This window comes from Ictidomys tridecemlineatus, chromosome 4 (assembly GCF_052094955.1).
Source record: "Ictidomys tridecemlineatus isolate mIctTri1 chromosome 4, mIctTri1.hap1, whole genome shotgun sequence".
Classification (NCBI taxonomy): Eukaryota; Metazoa; Chordata; class Mammalia; order Rodentia; family Sciuridae; genus Ictidomys; species Ictidomys tridecemlineatus.
The window spans coordinates 175664634-175682802 of record NC_135480.1 but is presented as its reverse complement, the minus strand read 5'-3'; the positions used below and the strand labels follow the sequence as shown (position 1 = coordinate 175682802).

Below are 18169 nucleotides of genomic sequence, written 5' to 3'. Positions count from 1 at the left end.
TTTGAATGTGTTTTTTTCTTCTATCAACCAGCCCTTCTACAATTCTTTGTGCACTTGCAGTCTTGAGTGAAGATGTAGCAAAACTTCCCAAACTTTCTTTCTCTCGCTCTTGCTCTTGCTTCGATCTCATGTACTCTGTGAACTCTCCAGGCCTGTGGGTGGGGCTTTGGGTGCTCACGGGCGAAGTCTGAGAGTGACCATGACCTTCTGAGGGCAGAGTTCTATTCCTACTACTCAAGAGTTCACACATTCCCTGGCTTTTGATTCACGGACAAGTTGAAAATGACTTGTCCCTTTAAAGTATTATTTCTCCACTTGGGACAAAAGAAACACCTCTCTCTAGCTGGAGGAAAGTTGGTGACCATCCAGCAAGCCCTGAGAGTTCACAGTCCCTGTGAGTTCTGCAAAGTCACATCCAAACTGAGCAACCTTTCTATGCCCTCATCACTGTCAGTCCTTCTTTACCTGAAAATCTGGACTTCCCCGTGGCGATGGGGAACCAGAGTCCTGGCTTATAGTTCCAATTCTGTCATTAACTCACCCAGTGAGCTGTGAAAGTCCCTTCACCTCGCTGAACCTCAGTTTCCTCACTGGAGGACATAAACCAGGTGTTCTCCAAGGTCTCCGATCCTCCTAGGTTGTCTCTTTGGATAAAGGTAAGAAAGAATTCCTCCCTGCCTTGAGATAATTCTTCTCTTAGTAATACCTCCAGAAAGTGTTTGTCACCATTAATGCTACACTTGAGGCAGGGTAAAACCCCCTATTTTTGAGGGCTTCTCAATGGGAGAATGTAATGGAGAGAAGTTTGCAAAACACTGAGATGAAGCCCAATAAAAAGGTATGGGTGTCAGGAGAGCAGGGAACTGCCAACTCTGCTGGGCTGTTCTGAGAGGGTTGAGGGCGGCTTCTGGGGTAGAGGGATGTTGGTGGCTGAGATTTCACTTGTGGCTGGGGGTGATGGCATATGCCTATAATCCCACTGGCTCGGGAGGCTGAGGCAGGAGGATCATGAGTTCAAAGTCAGCCTCAGCAACTTAGAGAGTCCCGAAGCAACTCAGAGAGACCTTGTCTCTAGATAAAATATTTTTAAAAAGGCTGGGGATGTGGTTCAGTGATTAAGCATCCCTGGGTTCAATCCTCAGTACCACAAAAATCAAAAAACAAGAAAAGGTTTCACTTGTGGCTTTAACCGTTTCAGGTTGCGAAGCAATGCAAATCAAGCAACTTGTAACTGATAATATTCCTTCAATAGGTTTAGAGGAATAATTTTGCTGTAGGTCAGCAGAATGGTTTATCCCAGACATTTTTATAAAACTGCATCTCATGTGCATACAGCTCTTTATGATTTAGAAAGTTACTGAGCAGGGAGGAAACCGAAGCTTAGAGAGATTGAATAATTAGCCAGAGATCTTGTTGCCAGGAAGGGGTGGAGGCAGAACTAGAATCTGGATCTTTTTTTTTTTTTCCATAATCACCTCTTTAATAATTTCATAACAGTTTGTAATTGTTTGGAATCTGGATCTTTTACACCTCCTGCAGTCACAAAATCCTGAATCAAATGTCATCTACTCTGTCACTTAGTGAGAGTGGCTTATAAGTATCAAGTGACCTGGGATCCTCTTTCCTTCTCTGTTCTTTGCACCTTAATACAGAAAAGGTTGTGAGATTTGCATAAACCTGTTTTGAGGAGTTTTTTTGGTGAAGGAAAAGAGAAGTTAACAATTTCTACTTCTGGGTCTCTTAAGGAAGATCTAAAATCAAACGCAAACATGGGAAGAAAGGCACTGTCCCTCTGGGTTTGTAGGAGCAAGGAGCTGGAGCCCCTCCAAGGAAAGGGACGGCTCTTTGTGGGGTCACCACTACTTCTGGTCATTTTCTACACTTCAGAGCCAGAGGCAGCTCCTCCTTCCTCCAGCTGGTTATAGCCCAACGAAATGCCTGAGGTTGGTCTGTAGATTGTAGGGAGCCAGGCGGAAATGGAAACTCAGCTATGGAGTGGGAGAGGGCCCACGGGAGGACAGGTCTCTCCCTGGGCTCTGGGAGGGCCTGGAGTCCATGAGAAATTTGCACAGAAGTCTCCTCTCCCCTCATTCTCATCCTTTGGGTCTTTGAGACCTGGTCTCAGCCACAAATGACAGACCTCTGCCTCCTGCTTCTGGGCAGGAGAAATCTAGACTCTAAATGAATAGACCTGAGGCTATGATGGGGCCAGGGGTTGCAGCTTATTAGCTAGAGGACTTTGAATCCCTTCACTTTGTGGAGCCTTGGTGTCCTCATTGGATAAATTGGGATAAACAGGGCTGTCACAGTCATCAAATGAAAAGTGTTGCATCAATGAGAGGCATATTGTTGGTTCTTCATTATTAATGACTGAGGAGCAGGGGCTGGGGATGTAGCTCAAGTGGTAGCGTGCTCTCCTGGCATGCGTGCGGCCCGGGTTCGATCCTCAGCACCACATACAAACAAAGATGTTGTGTCCGCCAAAAAACTAAAAAATAAATATTAAAATTCTCTCTCTCTCTTAAAAAAAAAAATGACTGAGGAGCAGATTAGTTACAGGAGTTAAGACTTTAGTCTCCAGGTTCCCGTCGACACTCTGGCTCTTGTTTTCTGTGTGACCTTGCATGTGTCACTTATCTTCTCTGAGTCTTGGTTGCCTTACCTTTCCAATGGGGTAAATAACATCACTTAGCTTATAAGATCGTTCTCCAAATTAAATGTGATAATGCCTTCAGTTCTCAGAAGACATAAGTGACTGTTATTGTCATAATTAATGTTAAAAATAAGATCTAGGTAAACTGGAAGAAGGAAATGCCGCAGGGAACTATAAAAAGACCTAGAAGCCTGCTGTTCAGTTGGCTGTGTATGTGTGTGTGTTTATGTCACCGTGCATGGGTGGCTATGTGAGCGGGGAGTTAACACACCCAAGAGGACTAGCTTGAGGTCTTTTTTTAGCACTGCCTATGGTGGGCCCCACCTGCCCTCTTTCTCTTCTCCATCCTTAAACTTCCCTTTCTACTCTGTCCCTTTGTTCTTTTTTGTGTGGACAGTCCTCTTTGCTGCCCATATACCCCCTCAGCTCCCCAGCAGCAGAGAACCTGGGCAAAACAGCCAAAGCCTGTATGGTGGTACCACGGGGCGAGTGTCCTCTGCCTAAAACTCTTGCTCCCCTGCCGTTGCACCCAGCCTAGTGAGTGCCTTTGTGACAGGCCAGCACTGGTGCCCTCTGCCCCTCAGCCTTCTGCTGGCCCTGATTACTCCTCTTCCTCTGTGCAGTGTCCACGGGCTCTGTGACACAAGTGTCCTCGGTGAGCACGGACTCAGCCGGCTCGTCGTACTCCATCAGTGGCATCCTGGGCATCACGTCCCCCAGCGCTGACACCAACAAGCGCAAGAGAGATGAAGGTAAGAGGCAGCAGCACAGCCCTGTCGGGGATGGAGGGGTCTGCTTGGTGTGCTCAGAGAGGATGGGACCAAAGGTGCCTGCTCAGCACCCCCTTAATTGCAGAGGGCTGTAGTTCCTAGAGCCCTGTCCTTACTGCAGGGACAGGGAGGGGCAGACAGGCACCCTGCGGGAACTGTGGGTTCCTTGCTGATCTCTTCCCATCGTCACGCCTTGGGTGGAGTAAATGGGCCTGATAGAGCCCTGATGGCCTGAGCTTTGTGGCCTTTAGGAAGACCCTGCCTGTACAGACATGATACCTGAGGGACCCTGTGTGTGGAGGGTCTGAGCTTAATATCAATGACCCCTGTGTGTGGGAGCCTTGGAGAGAGCAGGGAGCTGGGCAAAGCAGCCACCACTCTGTCTTACAGTGAGAAGGGGACTAGGGGTGGAGGGGGCAGGGGTAGGTCCTCTGAGGGACTGGGCACAGTTTTCAGAGGAGAAGGCCTTCAGCCTGGTGAAGGTGGGGTGTGGAGGGAATAAATAACTATGTCGTCTTTGCCCTTGGGCCTGGAAGGAAGGAGTGCAGGGGTCTCACATGGATTACAAAGATGACAATCTTCCCGGTTGGTTTTTCCTCAAACCCTCAGTGTTCTTGGGCCTCTGGAACCGGCCGTCTCCGTGCTGGATACGGGCCCACCTTAACCCTCATCTCCTTCCACTGGATGGGCTGCCAGCACTGGCTGACATTAATCGGTTTGAAACGATCCCCTGGGAATTTGTAAAACCTTAGTCAGGAAAGAAAAAAAAAAGGCTGTGGTCTAGGGCCTGAGAGCAGCGTGACAGAAATCTTGATTCAATTATTCTGTTCCTCCACACAATTCCCTTTCTCAGCGCCATGTAAGGGATGTATGTTCTCGGGAGCACATGCCTAAGTACTTAAGATCTGTAACTAGAAAATTGAGTCAGCCCAGCGGTGGATTGGCTTGTGGTCTGTGTGCCCCAGGCAGTGTAGAGCCGGGCCTGTGGCCTCTGTCTGCAGCTGTGGGGCATGTGGGGATGATTCATGGCCTGTGGCACCTGCCTCACCTCTTTCTCCTGCTCCAGACACTCCCAAGCAGATGTCAGAAGTCTTTAACTCGGCGGGTTGCTGTGCTGGCTGCTGCGGGAGGCAGTGGGGCTGCCATCTCTGTTGGTTTATGGGGTTGATGGTATCATCTTTTCTTCCACTGTCACCCAGACTCGCAGCAGCTGGGGCCTGGCTGTGTTTGATCATGGTGAAGGGTTGGAGGGTAGGAGACTTCCTTGAAGTTGGGGGTCCAGGCAGAGATTTTAGGAGAAGGAAAAAATTCCAGTTTACTAACAGACAGGTCCTGATTTGGGGAGATTGCTTTACCGAGTTTGAGAATTATGTTGGCTAACGGTCTCTAATCAGGTCTCTGTTTGGTCTCTCAAGCTGCTTAAAATAGTGTAGAGTGGTCAGAAAGTGGGTAGTATTAGTCTCGACTACTCTATACTGGTCAGATCATTCTCTGAGGACTGTGGCCCATTTGCGACATTGATCTTTAGAGGGGCAATGACAGATGAGCATAGCCTGGGTGGAGAGGGATCTGGGTATGGCACCCAAGGAATACCTCAAGGCCCTAGAGATGTTTGGCACAAAAAAGAACAGAACAAGCAGGACTGGATTATTGCCTGGAAACATTTAAAGGGCTGATGTGGAAACAGAGAGGAAAGAGACTTTGTTTTGTGGCCTCACAGGCCAGTGTGTGGCAGATGCAGAGGCAATTTCAGCTCAGTGTAAGAAAGCACTTTGTACATATAAAAGCGGTCTAGGGATTACAGGGAATAACAGGGAGCTAGTGAGTACTCCGTATGCAAGCAGACTTAGTGGTCCTTGCTGGCTGCTATTCAAGAATATCAAGAATCAGATTCAAGATTGTATTTGCAGTCCTTAAATTCTGAAATTTATCGTAGAGTCCTGATCCCCAGGAAGATTTTGGAGGAAGGCCAGCCTGTGGTCTATGAGCTACGAGAGAATAATTTGAGGGTCCTGGAAGCTTAGAGAATTGGGAAAAGTGAGGAACCCAAGCAGTAACCAAAACCTTCCCCTCATTCTTGCTGTGCCTCACCGAGAAGGATAGATGGTTGAGCAGAGAGGTGGGCAGAAATACTCTGCTTCACACCAGGAAAGTGTCTGGGGGAGTGCTGCAAGGGATCTCCCCCTGTCCTTTCCCATCTTTCCCTTGTACCTCCCGGGATCCCTGCATAGGTTCCAGGGGAGGATGAAAAGGCAAAAATCCCCCATTTTATTATAAGAAGTAACTAGGGCCCCAGGGAGCTCCCTCACAGTGTCAAAGCCACATAGCTGGTGTGGACTGGGGAGTTGGGTGGAGCCTCGGAGCTGTAGACATTCTCTGGAATTGTCTGGCAAAACTTTGTTCCTTGGCCTGGGCCAGGCAGAGCCTAGGAATGGTGTAAGGGGGAAGAGTTAAAGCAGAAGTGGGTGGCTAGGTGCAGTGGTGCAGCCTGTAATCCTAGCTCCTCAGGAGGCTGAGGCAGAGGATTGCAAGTGTTAGGCCAGCCTGGACAACTTAGAGACTCTGTCTCAAAAAAAAAAAAAAAAAAATGCTGGGGATGTTGATGGTAGAGTACCCTTGGATTTAATCCCACCAAAAAAAAAAAAAAAAAAAAAAGACAAAAGGATACCATTGGCAGGTTGGATGCTACCAAGAGTGTAGCAAGGTGAGACCCAGAGGTGGGGAGTTTGAAGAGAGCAGAGAAAGTAAGAACCAGCCACTGGGGAAACAGGGAAGCAGCTAGGCACCCCAGGTGCTGTCCTAGGTAGGGTGCAGGCCATGGCTTTGTGAGTACTGGCTTCCAGGATGGGTCCATGTTTTCTCAGGAGCCCTCAGCAGCTTGAGAGAAGAGTGTTAGGGGAGACCGAGAGGCAGTAGAGAGCCAAGAGGAAGATAGCAGAGTGCTTCCCCATTTCTCAGACTGAGATGACTGAGGCTTTGCAAGGTGGAGTCACTCAGCCCGTGGTGTATAGTCACCTCCAACCAGATTTGGGTTTTACTCTGTGGTCATATCCTGGGGCTGTGATCCTTCCCAGATCTCAGGGTTGGGGTGGGAGGGAATAGGGTTCAACCACAGAAGGTGAGCTGGCAGTCATGACTGAAAATCCAAATTCTCTCTAATGTGTGTGAGGTGATACCAGAGAGGCAGAGCAAGGCAGAGAGGGGCTGATTTTGATCACAAGGATCTAGAAAGACTCCTCTTAGGAGGTGTCATCAGAGGGCTGGGTAGAGGGAGGAGAGAGTATTCCAATCTGTGCCAAGATGGGGCAGGACTTGGAAAGGGAGGGAGGGGGCAAGAGAGCCTGGGGCTCTGGTATGACCTCAGTCCCTGAACTTTTAGTCTGGAAGCAGTGGAGAGATTGTTTTGATGGTTTAGAGACTCAAGGAACATGCACTGTGCTGGATGTTTTGGATATCAGGGTAGATATGAAAGTGATTAGCTCAGCATCAACTACTAGAAATAGAGAGCAAGTCATACATGTAATTTAAAAATATCTAGGGACCACATAAAAACAGTAAAAACAAATGAGTGGAATTAATTTTAATAATGTATTTTATCTAGTCCAATATATCCCAAATATTATCATTTTAACGTGTAATGAGATTAAAAATAATACGACAGGGTTTCCCTTTTATTTTGTGCTAGGTCTTTGAAATAGGGTATGTATTTTACACTTAAAACATATTACGATTTAGATGCTAAACACTTGACAGTGAAAGTTAAATATAGTAAGTCCTATCAAAACACTAAAGTTGTGTTTAGTGGGGAAAATATTTTACATGGCTTCTGTTTTAAAATGGAAAGTAATTAAAATTAAATAATATGAAAGAATTTAGTCCCTCAGTTGTACTGGACACATTTCAAGTGCTCAAATAGCTAATGGCTATTGTACTGGACAACACTGAACACATAATAGGTACTCAGTAAATGCTCCTTGGTGGAATGGAGTAGTCACATGCCTTTAGAGGGCTCAGAATTAGCGAAGAGGGTGAATGGGAGCTCCAGCCTCCTCAATCATGGGGAATCCACAGAGAGCCCTGCTTGAGTGAAGAGTTCTGTAGTGAAAACAAGTTAGAACGTCATTAGGTTAGCAGATTGACAGGGGTCAGTTCAGACTAGAAGTTCTAGGTTTTTTTCCCAGGATGCGTCCAAGACCAGAGTTGGGGATGTGGCCCAGTATCTGTCTCACACAAATTGTTCGGTGACTGAGGAAACATACTATTAGGTCCCTGTGACCTCTGAAGGCAGAGCGGGATGGTTAGAGGAAACTAAGGGAGGTAGAAGACGGCTGAGAGACACTCAGAGCTTTTGGATCACAGCCAGGCTGAGCCAAGGATGGGAGTGTTATCGTGAAAAGGTGGTGAGTTCCCTGTCACTGGGTGTATGAGCAGGGGCTGACCACATGAGAGGCAAAAGAGTCAAAGAAGGCCTCTTGGTTTGGACGCTGTGACTTTTGGGGCCTGCGACAGCCTGCTTCTGTCAACTGTGCTTGTGTCTGAGTGGTTTTTCCCATTTGTTTCCCTTCTGTCTCTGGCTTTGAGTCTTCTGTGCCTGTGGCTGTGACTCAGCAGGGGCCCATGTCACGTATTTCTGTGCCCACCCCAGTCCCCAGGATAGGCCTGGCTCACAGAGATGCTCAGGAGGCTTGCAGGAAGTGCTGAGGGTCAGCCTGGTGTTCCACCCAGGGGAGGGGGGCGTCCTCATCTCTTGGTTGGTCTGAGCTGAGAGCTTTCACGGAGGCAGTGGGGGCCCTGGCCTCAGGAATCCCGCCTGGCTGGGGCTTAGGCCGGAGGAGGAGGTCCCTCCCTCTCCGGAAGGCCAGAGAAGTGGTAGTGGGGCTGGGCTTGGCAGAGCAGGCAGGCCTGTGAATAGCGGCCATGGGTGAAAGGGCAGCCTTAGACCCTCTGCTGCTTCCTGGGCCTTTGATCTCTGATGAGGCCTCCTTCCGCCTGTCTCAGGGCCCCCATTCAGGTCCTCTGGACCTCCTTTCTCCTCCTCCCCCAGAACTTGAAAGGCTCTGAACACACCAAGGTCAGTGGAGTGAGAATCCCTTTCACCAGCTCAGAGAGCTGACCCATCCAGCACCAGCGTGGATTGTGGGGGCCAGAAGCTTCTGTGGGGTGGTAGGGGTATGTTGCAAGTGGGATTTCCAGCCTTCTGGACAGAGACTGCCCTCTGTCTCAGGAGGGCACAGAAGGGCAGCCAGAACTCAGAAGTAACCAATTCTCTAGAAAGAAGCCAAGTCCAATGAGATCACCATGGGGGAAGTTTGGGGGCATTTGGCTGGGGGCTCCCGTCAGTCCTTTCTGCGTCCCTCTTTCTCGGGCTACCTGTCTCCTCTGTTCTTGTGTTTCTCCCGTGTCTTTTGTTGGGGTACTTCTCATTCTGTGATCTGACTGTATTCTGTTTATTGAACCCCACCACCCACACCCTCACCCCCGCCATGTGCACATTCCTCCTCTTCTCTCTTTTTCTCTCTCTTCATATTTCCTCTTGTTTTGTCTCTTTCTTTCCAACTCCCTTCTCTCTGTCTCTTTCAGGCTGGGGGACCCCAGCTTAGCCCTGCCCAGCAGACCTCCAAGGGAGCCATCGTGGGGAGGGACAGTGTTTGGGGTGCTCAGTCTGACCATGGGCAGGCACTTGTCTTTTCTCCTTCCTAAGACCCTTTCCCTCTCCTGGACATACAGACCTCGTTGGCTTCCTCTGTACTGGGGGTGAGAGTCGGGGAGGGGCGGAAGACTAGAGTTGATAGTGGCCAAACCCTTCTCAGATTTCACAGAGGGAACGGGTGTGCGGCAAAGCTCCGGATTCTGGAGACAGGAGTTACAAGCAGCTTTTGTGTCCCCAAGATTCCACACCTCTGTCCTCTTCAGAGAGTCACCCAAAAGATGTTGAGATGAGGACACAGGCTCAGGGATGGAATGGCCTGAGGACTTCCTGTGGTAGGTGAGGTCATCTCTCAGAGTTCCATTTTGGCATCTGGAAGAGAGAGGTGACACAAGTCTTGGGGATTATCTTGAGGATAAAAGCAAGTGGCTGCCACAGAGGGTTTAATTCAGGGCCTGGTGGCGATAAGGGCTTAATAAATGGCTACTGGGGGCTTGAAGATGGGAGGGCATATTTGGCTGAGGATAGCAGGCTCTGGCCACAATTCTGTTTGGCAGCTGAAACTAACTGATTTGCCCGCCACCAACTTCCTGTTTATAACAGTCTGGACCTGGGCACTGAAGGAACTGGGTGTGGAGAAGCTGGGGAGACCCGGGGACATCTAGGCTGAGCAACAGTGCCCCCAGGTGTCAGCTACAAAACCAAGGGCCCCATCACTTTCCTTTTCTTCCTTTTGCTTCAGGCTTCCTAGTCTTCCAGCCCCCTTCCAGAGGAATAAAAGGGCCAAGCCTCTGTTTTACATGAAAAGAGGCACTGGATGCACAAAATGGTGGAGGGCTCCAGGGTGCAGGGGGAAGGAGGGCCACTGGGCCTAGGCAGGCTGGGCATCTGGGCAGTTCTTGGGATCTCTGCGTGTAGGACATCTTCCTCCAGTTATTATTCAGATGGGAAAATACACTGGGAAGGAGGAGGGTCTCTGGATCAGACAGTAAGGCCAAGAAAACCCAGAGGGAGAATCTCCTCCTCAGAGACTCCTTGGTATTTTCCGCCTTTCAATGTGACAAACCTCAGCTCTCTTCTTCCTTCCTTTTGTCTGTTCCTTTTGCCATCTGCCATCCCCACTTTTGAAAGCCACCGTGCCCCTCCCCATGAGTGTATCACCTTGGGCGGGTGGCAGGGGGCCTGGCCCACTGATTCCAGGGCTCTTGGCCATGAGCCCTGACCTTGCCACTGTGGCCTCCCATTCCTCCTCTCATCCCTCTGTGCATGCATTCCCTGTGTGTTCTTGGTGGCATTGCCCATGCAGGACCCTCCATCTGGAATGCCCTCCTTGAGGGTGGGCTGTTGGTTGTCCACTCCCCTGGAGAGATGGTCAGGGTCTGGCCTTCAGTCCTTCACACCCTTCTAGGCCCACTCATTCATCAAGCCAGCAAGTTCAGCAGACACAGGGGTATCCCCTTTTTCACAGTGGCTTTTGGGGGTAGGAAAGAGGTTATCACTGTTTTGTCTTGGTCTCTGTTGGGGCTTCCTAGGGTAGGTCCCCACTCTAGTCCTGTATGAAGAGTCTCCTGGATGTACCCTCGTGTGGGGGGACCTTTCCCCAAGTTCCCTGTCAAGTCTGGGGGCCTGGACCAAGGTCTTTGCTAAGAGGGTATTGCTCAGAATCAGGTGGCAATGGCCAGGCTGGTTGTTAGACTTTAGTTGGCTTGCTCTGGATTTACACTTTTGAATTTGTCACCTACACTTCAAAATCAGGAGCTTTCATGTGTGCATGTTGACCGTTGGTAGGGAGATCAATCTGGCTCCACTGGGTGGCAACTGCCCTCTGGGGCTGGTGGGCCTGCAGCCCTCAGACTGCTCCATGCCACCTGCTCATAGCACTTGTGTTGCTTCTCTGTGCTGGAAGGCCGTTGAGATTCTGGAATCCTAGCACAGACCCTGAAGAAAAGGTTTCCAAGCCTGGTGCTGTGGGACATGCCTCTAATCCCAGCAGCTCAGGAGGCTGAGGCAGGAGGATGGCAAGTTCAAAGCCAGCCTCAGCAACTTAGTGAGACCCTGTCTCAGCATGAATTTAAAAAAAAAAAAAATAAAGGCCAGGGATGTGGTTCAATGGTTAAGCGCCCCTGGATTCAATCCCTAGTACCAAAAAAAAAAAAAAAGTTTCCATCCAGTCTATGGCAGCTGAAGCCCATGACTGGCCTGGTGTTCGCATGCATTTGTGTAGTCAGCAAATTGGGCAGATGGGCTCCAAGGCTCAAGGTAGGTGGGTAAGGAAAACAGCCACTTAGGCAGAGCCAAGAACAGTGGGGCTGAGATTAATAGCTTCATACTCTCTAGAGAGGATAGTTCAGGGGTAGAGGGCTTGGGCTTCACCTAAGGGCATGTAGGTAGCAGTTAGTGGCAAGGATGCAAAGGACCCCCAGCCTAGCCAGCCATTTTCCCTTGTCTTGTCTTGAGCTGTGAGTACCTCAGCTGGGATCTAGGTAAACAAGTGCCAGAGGCCTCCTGGATGAAGGAAGAGTTTAGGGGGTTAACTGAGGGGCTCTGTGGGCCTTTCCCTAGTGCTCTAGGGCCTGTCCTATGGGTGAGGGACAGGTTTCAGTTCCTCCTAGCTCCTGGGTCCCTGAGTTTCACTTTGATTCAGTGAGTGAGAGTCTGCCGTGAGAGCCAAGGCCGCTGAACCCCCTGCCCCCCACCCCTGTTTACACACCTGCTTTGCCCTGGCCCCTCCCCCACCCAGCCCAACTGGCATGGGTGTTCTGGACAGCCCTGGGGGCATGGGACCGGCAATTCTCTAACTTTTGGTCTTGGGACATCTTTAAACTTTTAAAAATTGAGGACTGAACCCAAGAAGCTATAGTGTATGTGGGTTCATTAAAATGGATACCATTTTGAAATATTTACTTATTAATTTATTAAAACAAGTATCTATTAGTACAAGTAGCATAAATAGTATTCTTGAAATAAGAACTTTTTCAACCAAATATTTAGTAAGAGTCATGAAGGTTTATAAGTGTGCAGATCTCTTTGCTGTCTGGCTTAACAGAAGGCAGCAGGATTCTCAAGCTGTATATATATATATATATATATATATATATATATATATATATATAATAAAAGGTCTGTCAACAACTATATATATATATATATATACATATATATATATATATATAGTTGTTGACAGACCTTTTATTTTTAGGTGGTACTGAGAATCAAACTCAGTACCTCACATATGCTAGGCAAGTGCTCTACCACTGAGCCATAACCCCAGCCTCTCAAGCTGCTTTTATTTCTCTTGTCACAATGCTACACATCTTAGACTCAGGACAACACCACTTTGGACTTGTGAAATAGCTAGAATGAAGGCAGATAACATTATGGCATTATGATGAAAAGATCTGACCTCACAACCCTCCTGAAGGGTCTTGGCAACCCCCTGAGGGTCCCTGGATACACTTTGAGAACTTCTGCTCCAAGGTGCTGCAAACTCTGAACTTGCTGGTCATCACTGTACAGATAGGGAGAGCAGTTAAGTGGTTTCCATGATAAGAAAGGTGCCATCTACTCCTCCCATTCTGAGCTCCTGAGGCAGTGGGAACCATGGCAGATCTTTGATTTGGGGAGGGAGTGGAAAGACACATTGGGCTTTGGAAAACCCCTTCTAGCAGAGTGGGATATGTGATGTGTCTTGCTCTTGTCTCGGGTTGAGCTCCTACAGGAAGGCACAACTGCTGAGGGTCCTTGCAGAATGCCAGGTCTGATCTCCCCCCAGCATGCTTTCTTCTGTGTCAACAGCAGCTATCTAGTGCTCCCTCAGAGCTGGGCACTGGGCACTTTTGAACCCAACCTCATCTCCCTACCCTTCTCAGCTCTGCATTCACCTGCAGACCCCACCCGGGCATATTTTCAGTGGCACAGGTGTGGCAGAGGGACAGCAATGATATTCATTGTGAATAAAATAAGAAAAAACAAAAATAAGGAAGTGGATTTGGTATTTATCTCCATGCCTGGCCTTTGAGGACAAGCAGGTCTGAAGGGCAGACAAGAAGGGAAGATTCTGTTTGATTGCACGGGGCTTCTGGGTATTTCTGGAACACTGGTGGTTGGTGACTCATGCATGTGTGTGTAGGCTATGTGTGTGCGTGAGCATGTGTCTGAATTCACTTTGAAATTTCCAGTTTTCATTTACGTTAGTCCTTTCTTGGGTCATTTTATCATGGATGGAATAAAATGGGGGAGAGGGAGAAAAAGGGAATGTCCTGATGTAGTTGAGAAGAATTAAGAGGGAGAAGGATATAAGAAAGATAAAGGGGATGGTGTGTGTTAGAAGAGTGCTGGCAGTGAAACCAGCTGAGCTGTGAGCAGACAAAGAGAAAGGCGGGCCCTTGGAGGGATGAGAAAGGATTAAAAGCAAGGCAGGGGTAAGGTACTTCCCAGAACCTGCCACCAGGTGGCACCATTGACCCAGGACAGCTTAGTTGCTGCCCAGGGTTAGGGACAAGAGGGGTAAGAGGGCAGTGTGAACTGGCCATTTGGGAGGTCTGAATTCTTTAACAGAGCTGGAGCCAGGATGCCCAGGCAGGCTGACCATTTGCCTGAGTCTCACTTCTCTGCCAGCATTCAGTTGGGGAGGGGGAGGCTGGACCATCACTGTTGGGGATTAATCTGGTTCTTTACCTCCATGGCCCCCATGTCCTAACAAGAACTTCTGGGAGTCCTTGGTTCTACTGTAAGCCTTTATTTCCTAAAAGGTGTGACCTTGGGCAAGTCACTTCTCTCCGGGCCTTATTTTCTTCACGCTTAATCATGGAGATTTGAAGAAATGATTTGTTAGGGTCTCTTGGGCTCTGACATTCTGTGGTGTACCAGAGAGGGTCCTGGAGTTGGAGTTAGAGTCTGGATCTTTCTTTTTAGCTGTGTGACCTTGGGCAGGTCATTTCCCACCTGTGTGGATTTTAATAGTATCTCCTTCTCAGAATTTTATATAAAATCAAAATTGAAGTGTTTTTTTTTGGTGCCGTAGGAGGGGAAGGAGTAGTTATTTCCCCTGTAATTTAAGGAAGTCAGAGGCAGGGGTTCCACCATCCTCACCATTTAGAAAGTTTGTGCCTCTGCCTGTGACCACAGAAAAAAAGCCTTCTGGCAGGTGTCTGCTTGAGTCTGTCCTCCACGTGTACGTACAGTGGCCTCAGTGGCTCTCCTGGAATATGTCCAGGGCGTCCAGTACTGGGGATTGCACTCAGGGGCATTCTATCACTGAGCTACATCCCCAGTCCTTTAATTTTTTTTTCTTTTTTTTAGACAGGATTGCACTAAGTTGCCTAAAATGGCCCTGAACTTTCAATTCTCTTGTCCCAGCCTCCCTAGTAGCTTGGATTATAGTTGTGCACCAGCAGACGGAATAAGGTTCAGATCAATGACTTGCCTGAAGAATTTTAGCCCTTCGTATCTGCCCAGTGTTCTCAGAAGCCATCTTTTTAACAGGCCTTCTGTGATCAGGCATCTGCGGGTCCCCTGAGACCCACCTTCTCCACTCTCTTCTTTTCATGCTCACTCCTATCAAGCTGAACTTCTTTCCTTCAGCACCACATGCTCCATCCTGCTTCCATCCCATGAGTTACATATGTGGGTTGTAGAGTCAGACAACCAGAGTTCTAGTTGATTCCACCATTCGTCACTCTGGGCAAGTTATTTTCACCTCTGATCCTCAGTTTCTCCATATATATAAAAAGGCACCAATTATGCCTGTGATTGAATTGTTAATGAAATTCAATGAAGTCGTGTACATAAAGTACTCAGAAAGTCCCCGAGGTGTGAGAAGAGCCCAGAAAAAGTTACCTTTTTTTTTTTTTTTTTTAAGGGTTGCCTTTTATTACAATGCTGTTTGTGTAGCCTGGAAAACTGTCCTCCCCATGCCCTGCTCCCCATGTACCCAGAAGACATTCCAGAACCTCAGGATCTAGCTTAAATGTCATTTCCAAAGTAAAGGCTTCCTGAAGTGCCCTCCTAACCATTGGTAGGTGCCGTCCCCCATCTGTTAGCCCTCACTGGGGAGAGCATGTTAGCTCCCCTGCCATCCCTGTCCCAGTCACATGGGACCTGCTAATCAAAACACTGGTCACTCTTCTATTTCTCCTGAAGTGTATATGAAACCCTTGTCACCTTAATGCCCAAATGAGGGCCTGAGGCAAGTCATAAAATATGTACTGAATGTGGCGGGGGGGGGGGGGGATGGACTTTGTGCACATCTGGTTAGTGGGTGCAGCCTACAGAGCAGTACCCAGAGTCCTACACCGCAAATGTGCTCCCTCTCCTGCCTGACCCCAAATCCTCCATCTTCCAGTCATTGCTATCAGATCTCATAAGAAGGACCTTGTGATGTTCATTTTAGAGGGAGGGAGTTCTATCAGGTCTAATACACACATGTATGTACATGCACATACAGACATATGAATGTGCACAGGTAAAAATGTGGCACCTGTGGTCCTCTTCTGGCCTGCCTTACTTAAGCATATGCTCCATGTGTGTGTAATCATGGCCCCGAAAAGGAAGTGCAATACAACTATAATGACTAGCACTTATTGAGTGTTGAGTGTATGTATTTAAATTATTAACACAGTTAATACAACCACTGTACCAAGTGGATACTCTATTATCCCCATTTTGTAGAGATTCACAGAGATCAAGGAAATTGCCTAAGGTCACCCAGCTCAGCAGTGTCAGTGTTGGGATTGGTACCTGGATAGTTGGCTCCAGAGTATCCTTACCTGCCATTCTGGTCTGCCTTTCACAAGAGTGTCACACAGGATTGTGCTGCTGTGTTGCTGAGTGTCCCTGGGAGTGTCCTAAGCTCTCTCTAGCATGTGCCTTCAATTCCACTTTTTTCGGTTCTGCATTGAGCGGTTGAACCCAGGAGGACTTGGCTCGGGCCTGTTTTATTATTCAGGTAGCCCATTTCTGAAGTTCCCTCAATGCTGCTGTGTACACTCCCCTGCCACACCCTCAAGCTGATGATAGCCTGGTAGGCACAGTGGGCAGCAGGTGTTCAAGCCCAGCTGGTCCTCTTAGGAGCTGTGTGCACTATGGCAGTGAAGTGCCTTAACTTCTATGACCTTTGTTTTCCTTATCTGTCAAAAAAGGATAATAATTTCTACTTTTTCTGATAACTAAAAAATATTACCTATGATATTTTGACCAGCACAGCAAGTTTTGGAAATATCAACTAGTATTTTTTCTATTATCAGAGTAAAGTATTTTTATACTGAATAAAGATTCTTCAAGACGACCTAGTCAAGAAACTTCTAAATCCTCAGCTTTTTCATTTTCTCTTTTTCTAAAAAAATAGTTATTCTATTTATTTTGCTTTGTAACATAGCAATATTATATATAATTAGTAATAATTAATTAATAATTAATATGAAACCCAATGATAGGCTAGGATTGAAGGGAAAAAAAAGTAACAACCAGATTTTCTACTGACAGAATTTTAGCCTTATGCCTCAGAAACTCAAATAATTCAAGCTCAAGGAGGTAGGTAAGAAGTCTGGGTTTCTCCTCCCCGTTCAGTTTTGCTTCACTGTGTGATCTCAGTTGAGTTCCTGCCTTTTCTGAGCCTTGGTTTGGATGCACTGAGCCTGGACAACCCTTCCAGCTCCCGGTCCTCTCTCCTCCCTCCTCGCTGCTGCTCCCCCGCCCTCCTCCTCCATCTTCTCTCTCTTCGCTTCCTTTCTGTCTGAGACACAAACGCCATTCGGCACTTTTGAATGGTACTTTTGTTCAGCGAACATCTCTTTTCTGAAAAGGACGATTGGTCAGGTTTGTATCTTTTAAACGCTGGCACATTTTATCAGTTAAGAACCTGCGTACCTCTTTCTCCAGAGACAACCTTAAGGAGGCAGACAGAAGAGGCAGAGGGGAAGGTTTATGGGAGACAATGGAGGAAACCTCTCTGGAGTCCTCTAGCAAATGCTCTTCCCTTCGGCTCTGAGCATCTTCCAGCTTGAATCCATTTATAACCTGTGTCTTCCTCTTAGCTTCCTGCAGAAGAGAGGCCTAAGAGCAGAGTTTGTGCCTGACTCTGTTCAAGGCCTCTTTGAGATGGGGCTTGGAGCACTGGACTCGGAGGCGCAAAGTCCGTTAGTCCTGGCCCACCTCTCCTTTGCTGGTGATCTTGGGCAACCCATTTTAGGCCTCAGCATTCTTATTGGCAAAAGAGAGCAGAATGACTTCCTCAAAGTCTTGTCTCAAACTGTAAAGCTCTGAGTGTCCAGGAGAATATCACTGTAGTTCATCTCATGTACCTGCCCTGTGACCTTGGACAAATTCCCTAACTTTTCCAAGGGTCAGCTGTCAGGTGTGTGAAGCCAGCATGATGATCTTCCACATCAGATGTAATATACCTGGCTCTGCTCTATGCGGTGGCAGGTGTCTAAGTCTAGGTTGGGGACTTTTCCCTCCCCCATTCTTATTTCCTCACAGCGGTTTTCCTGAGTCTGCATAATTAAACCACAGGCTTCTGAAAAAGGGCTGCCCAGTCTGAAACCTAACTGGCCATCATCCTCTGTGAGCTCTTGGGCAACTCGCCTAACTTGTGCCCCAAGTCTCTGTAAATGCCGGTGGTCCTAGTCTGCTTCAGAGGGTCGTGGAGATCAGATCATGCCATACATGACCCTGCACCCGGAGAAAATTGTAGATTCTGCCAGTCCTTGCCCCCCAGTGCACCCAGACTTTGGACTCTGGTGGACGGAGCCCCAGCCACCACCTTCTTTAAGTCTCTCCTTGGCAGGTGAGAAAAGCCGGGCAGGAGCTGAGCGGGAAGGGAATCATTCAAGGTCACAAGAGTCACCTCTCAAAACCTTTGAGGAATGTCGGGGATTCCGCGGTTCCACCTTGCACGGAGAAGCGGCGGCCCGGGGGGAGATGAGATGCTCCTCCGCGGCCCGCCGTCCGGGTGCTCTGGGGCGCCGCCTCCCCCGGGAAGAGGGCGAACGCCTCCTAGGAGGGATCTGGATTTTCCTGTGCGATGTGGAAGGAAAATCAATTCAACCGCTGCCGAACCGGGCGCAAAAGAAGGCAGCGCGGGCGGGCGCCCTCGGGAAG

General features: G+C 48.4%; 1 protein-coding gene across 1 annotated transcript in view; it reads left to right on the top strand.

The window, feature by feature from the left end:
• Positions 1-18169, top strand: part of Pax5 (paired box 5) — a 174809-nt gene that overhangs the window by 7200 nt on the left and 149440 nt on the right. Inside the window, exon 3 of the mRNA XM_005326287.4 lies at positions 3277-3405. Within this exon, the coding sequence (XP_005326344.2) occupies positions 3277-3405 (129 nt within the window). The remainder of the gene's footprint in view (positions 1-3276; positions 3406-18169) is intronic.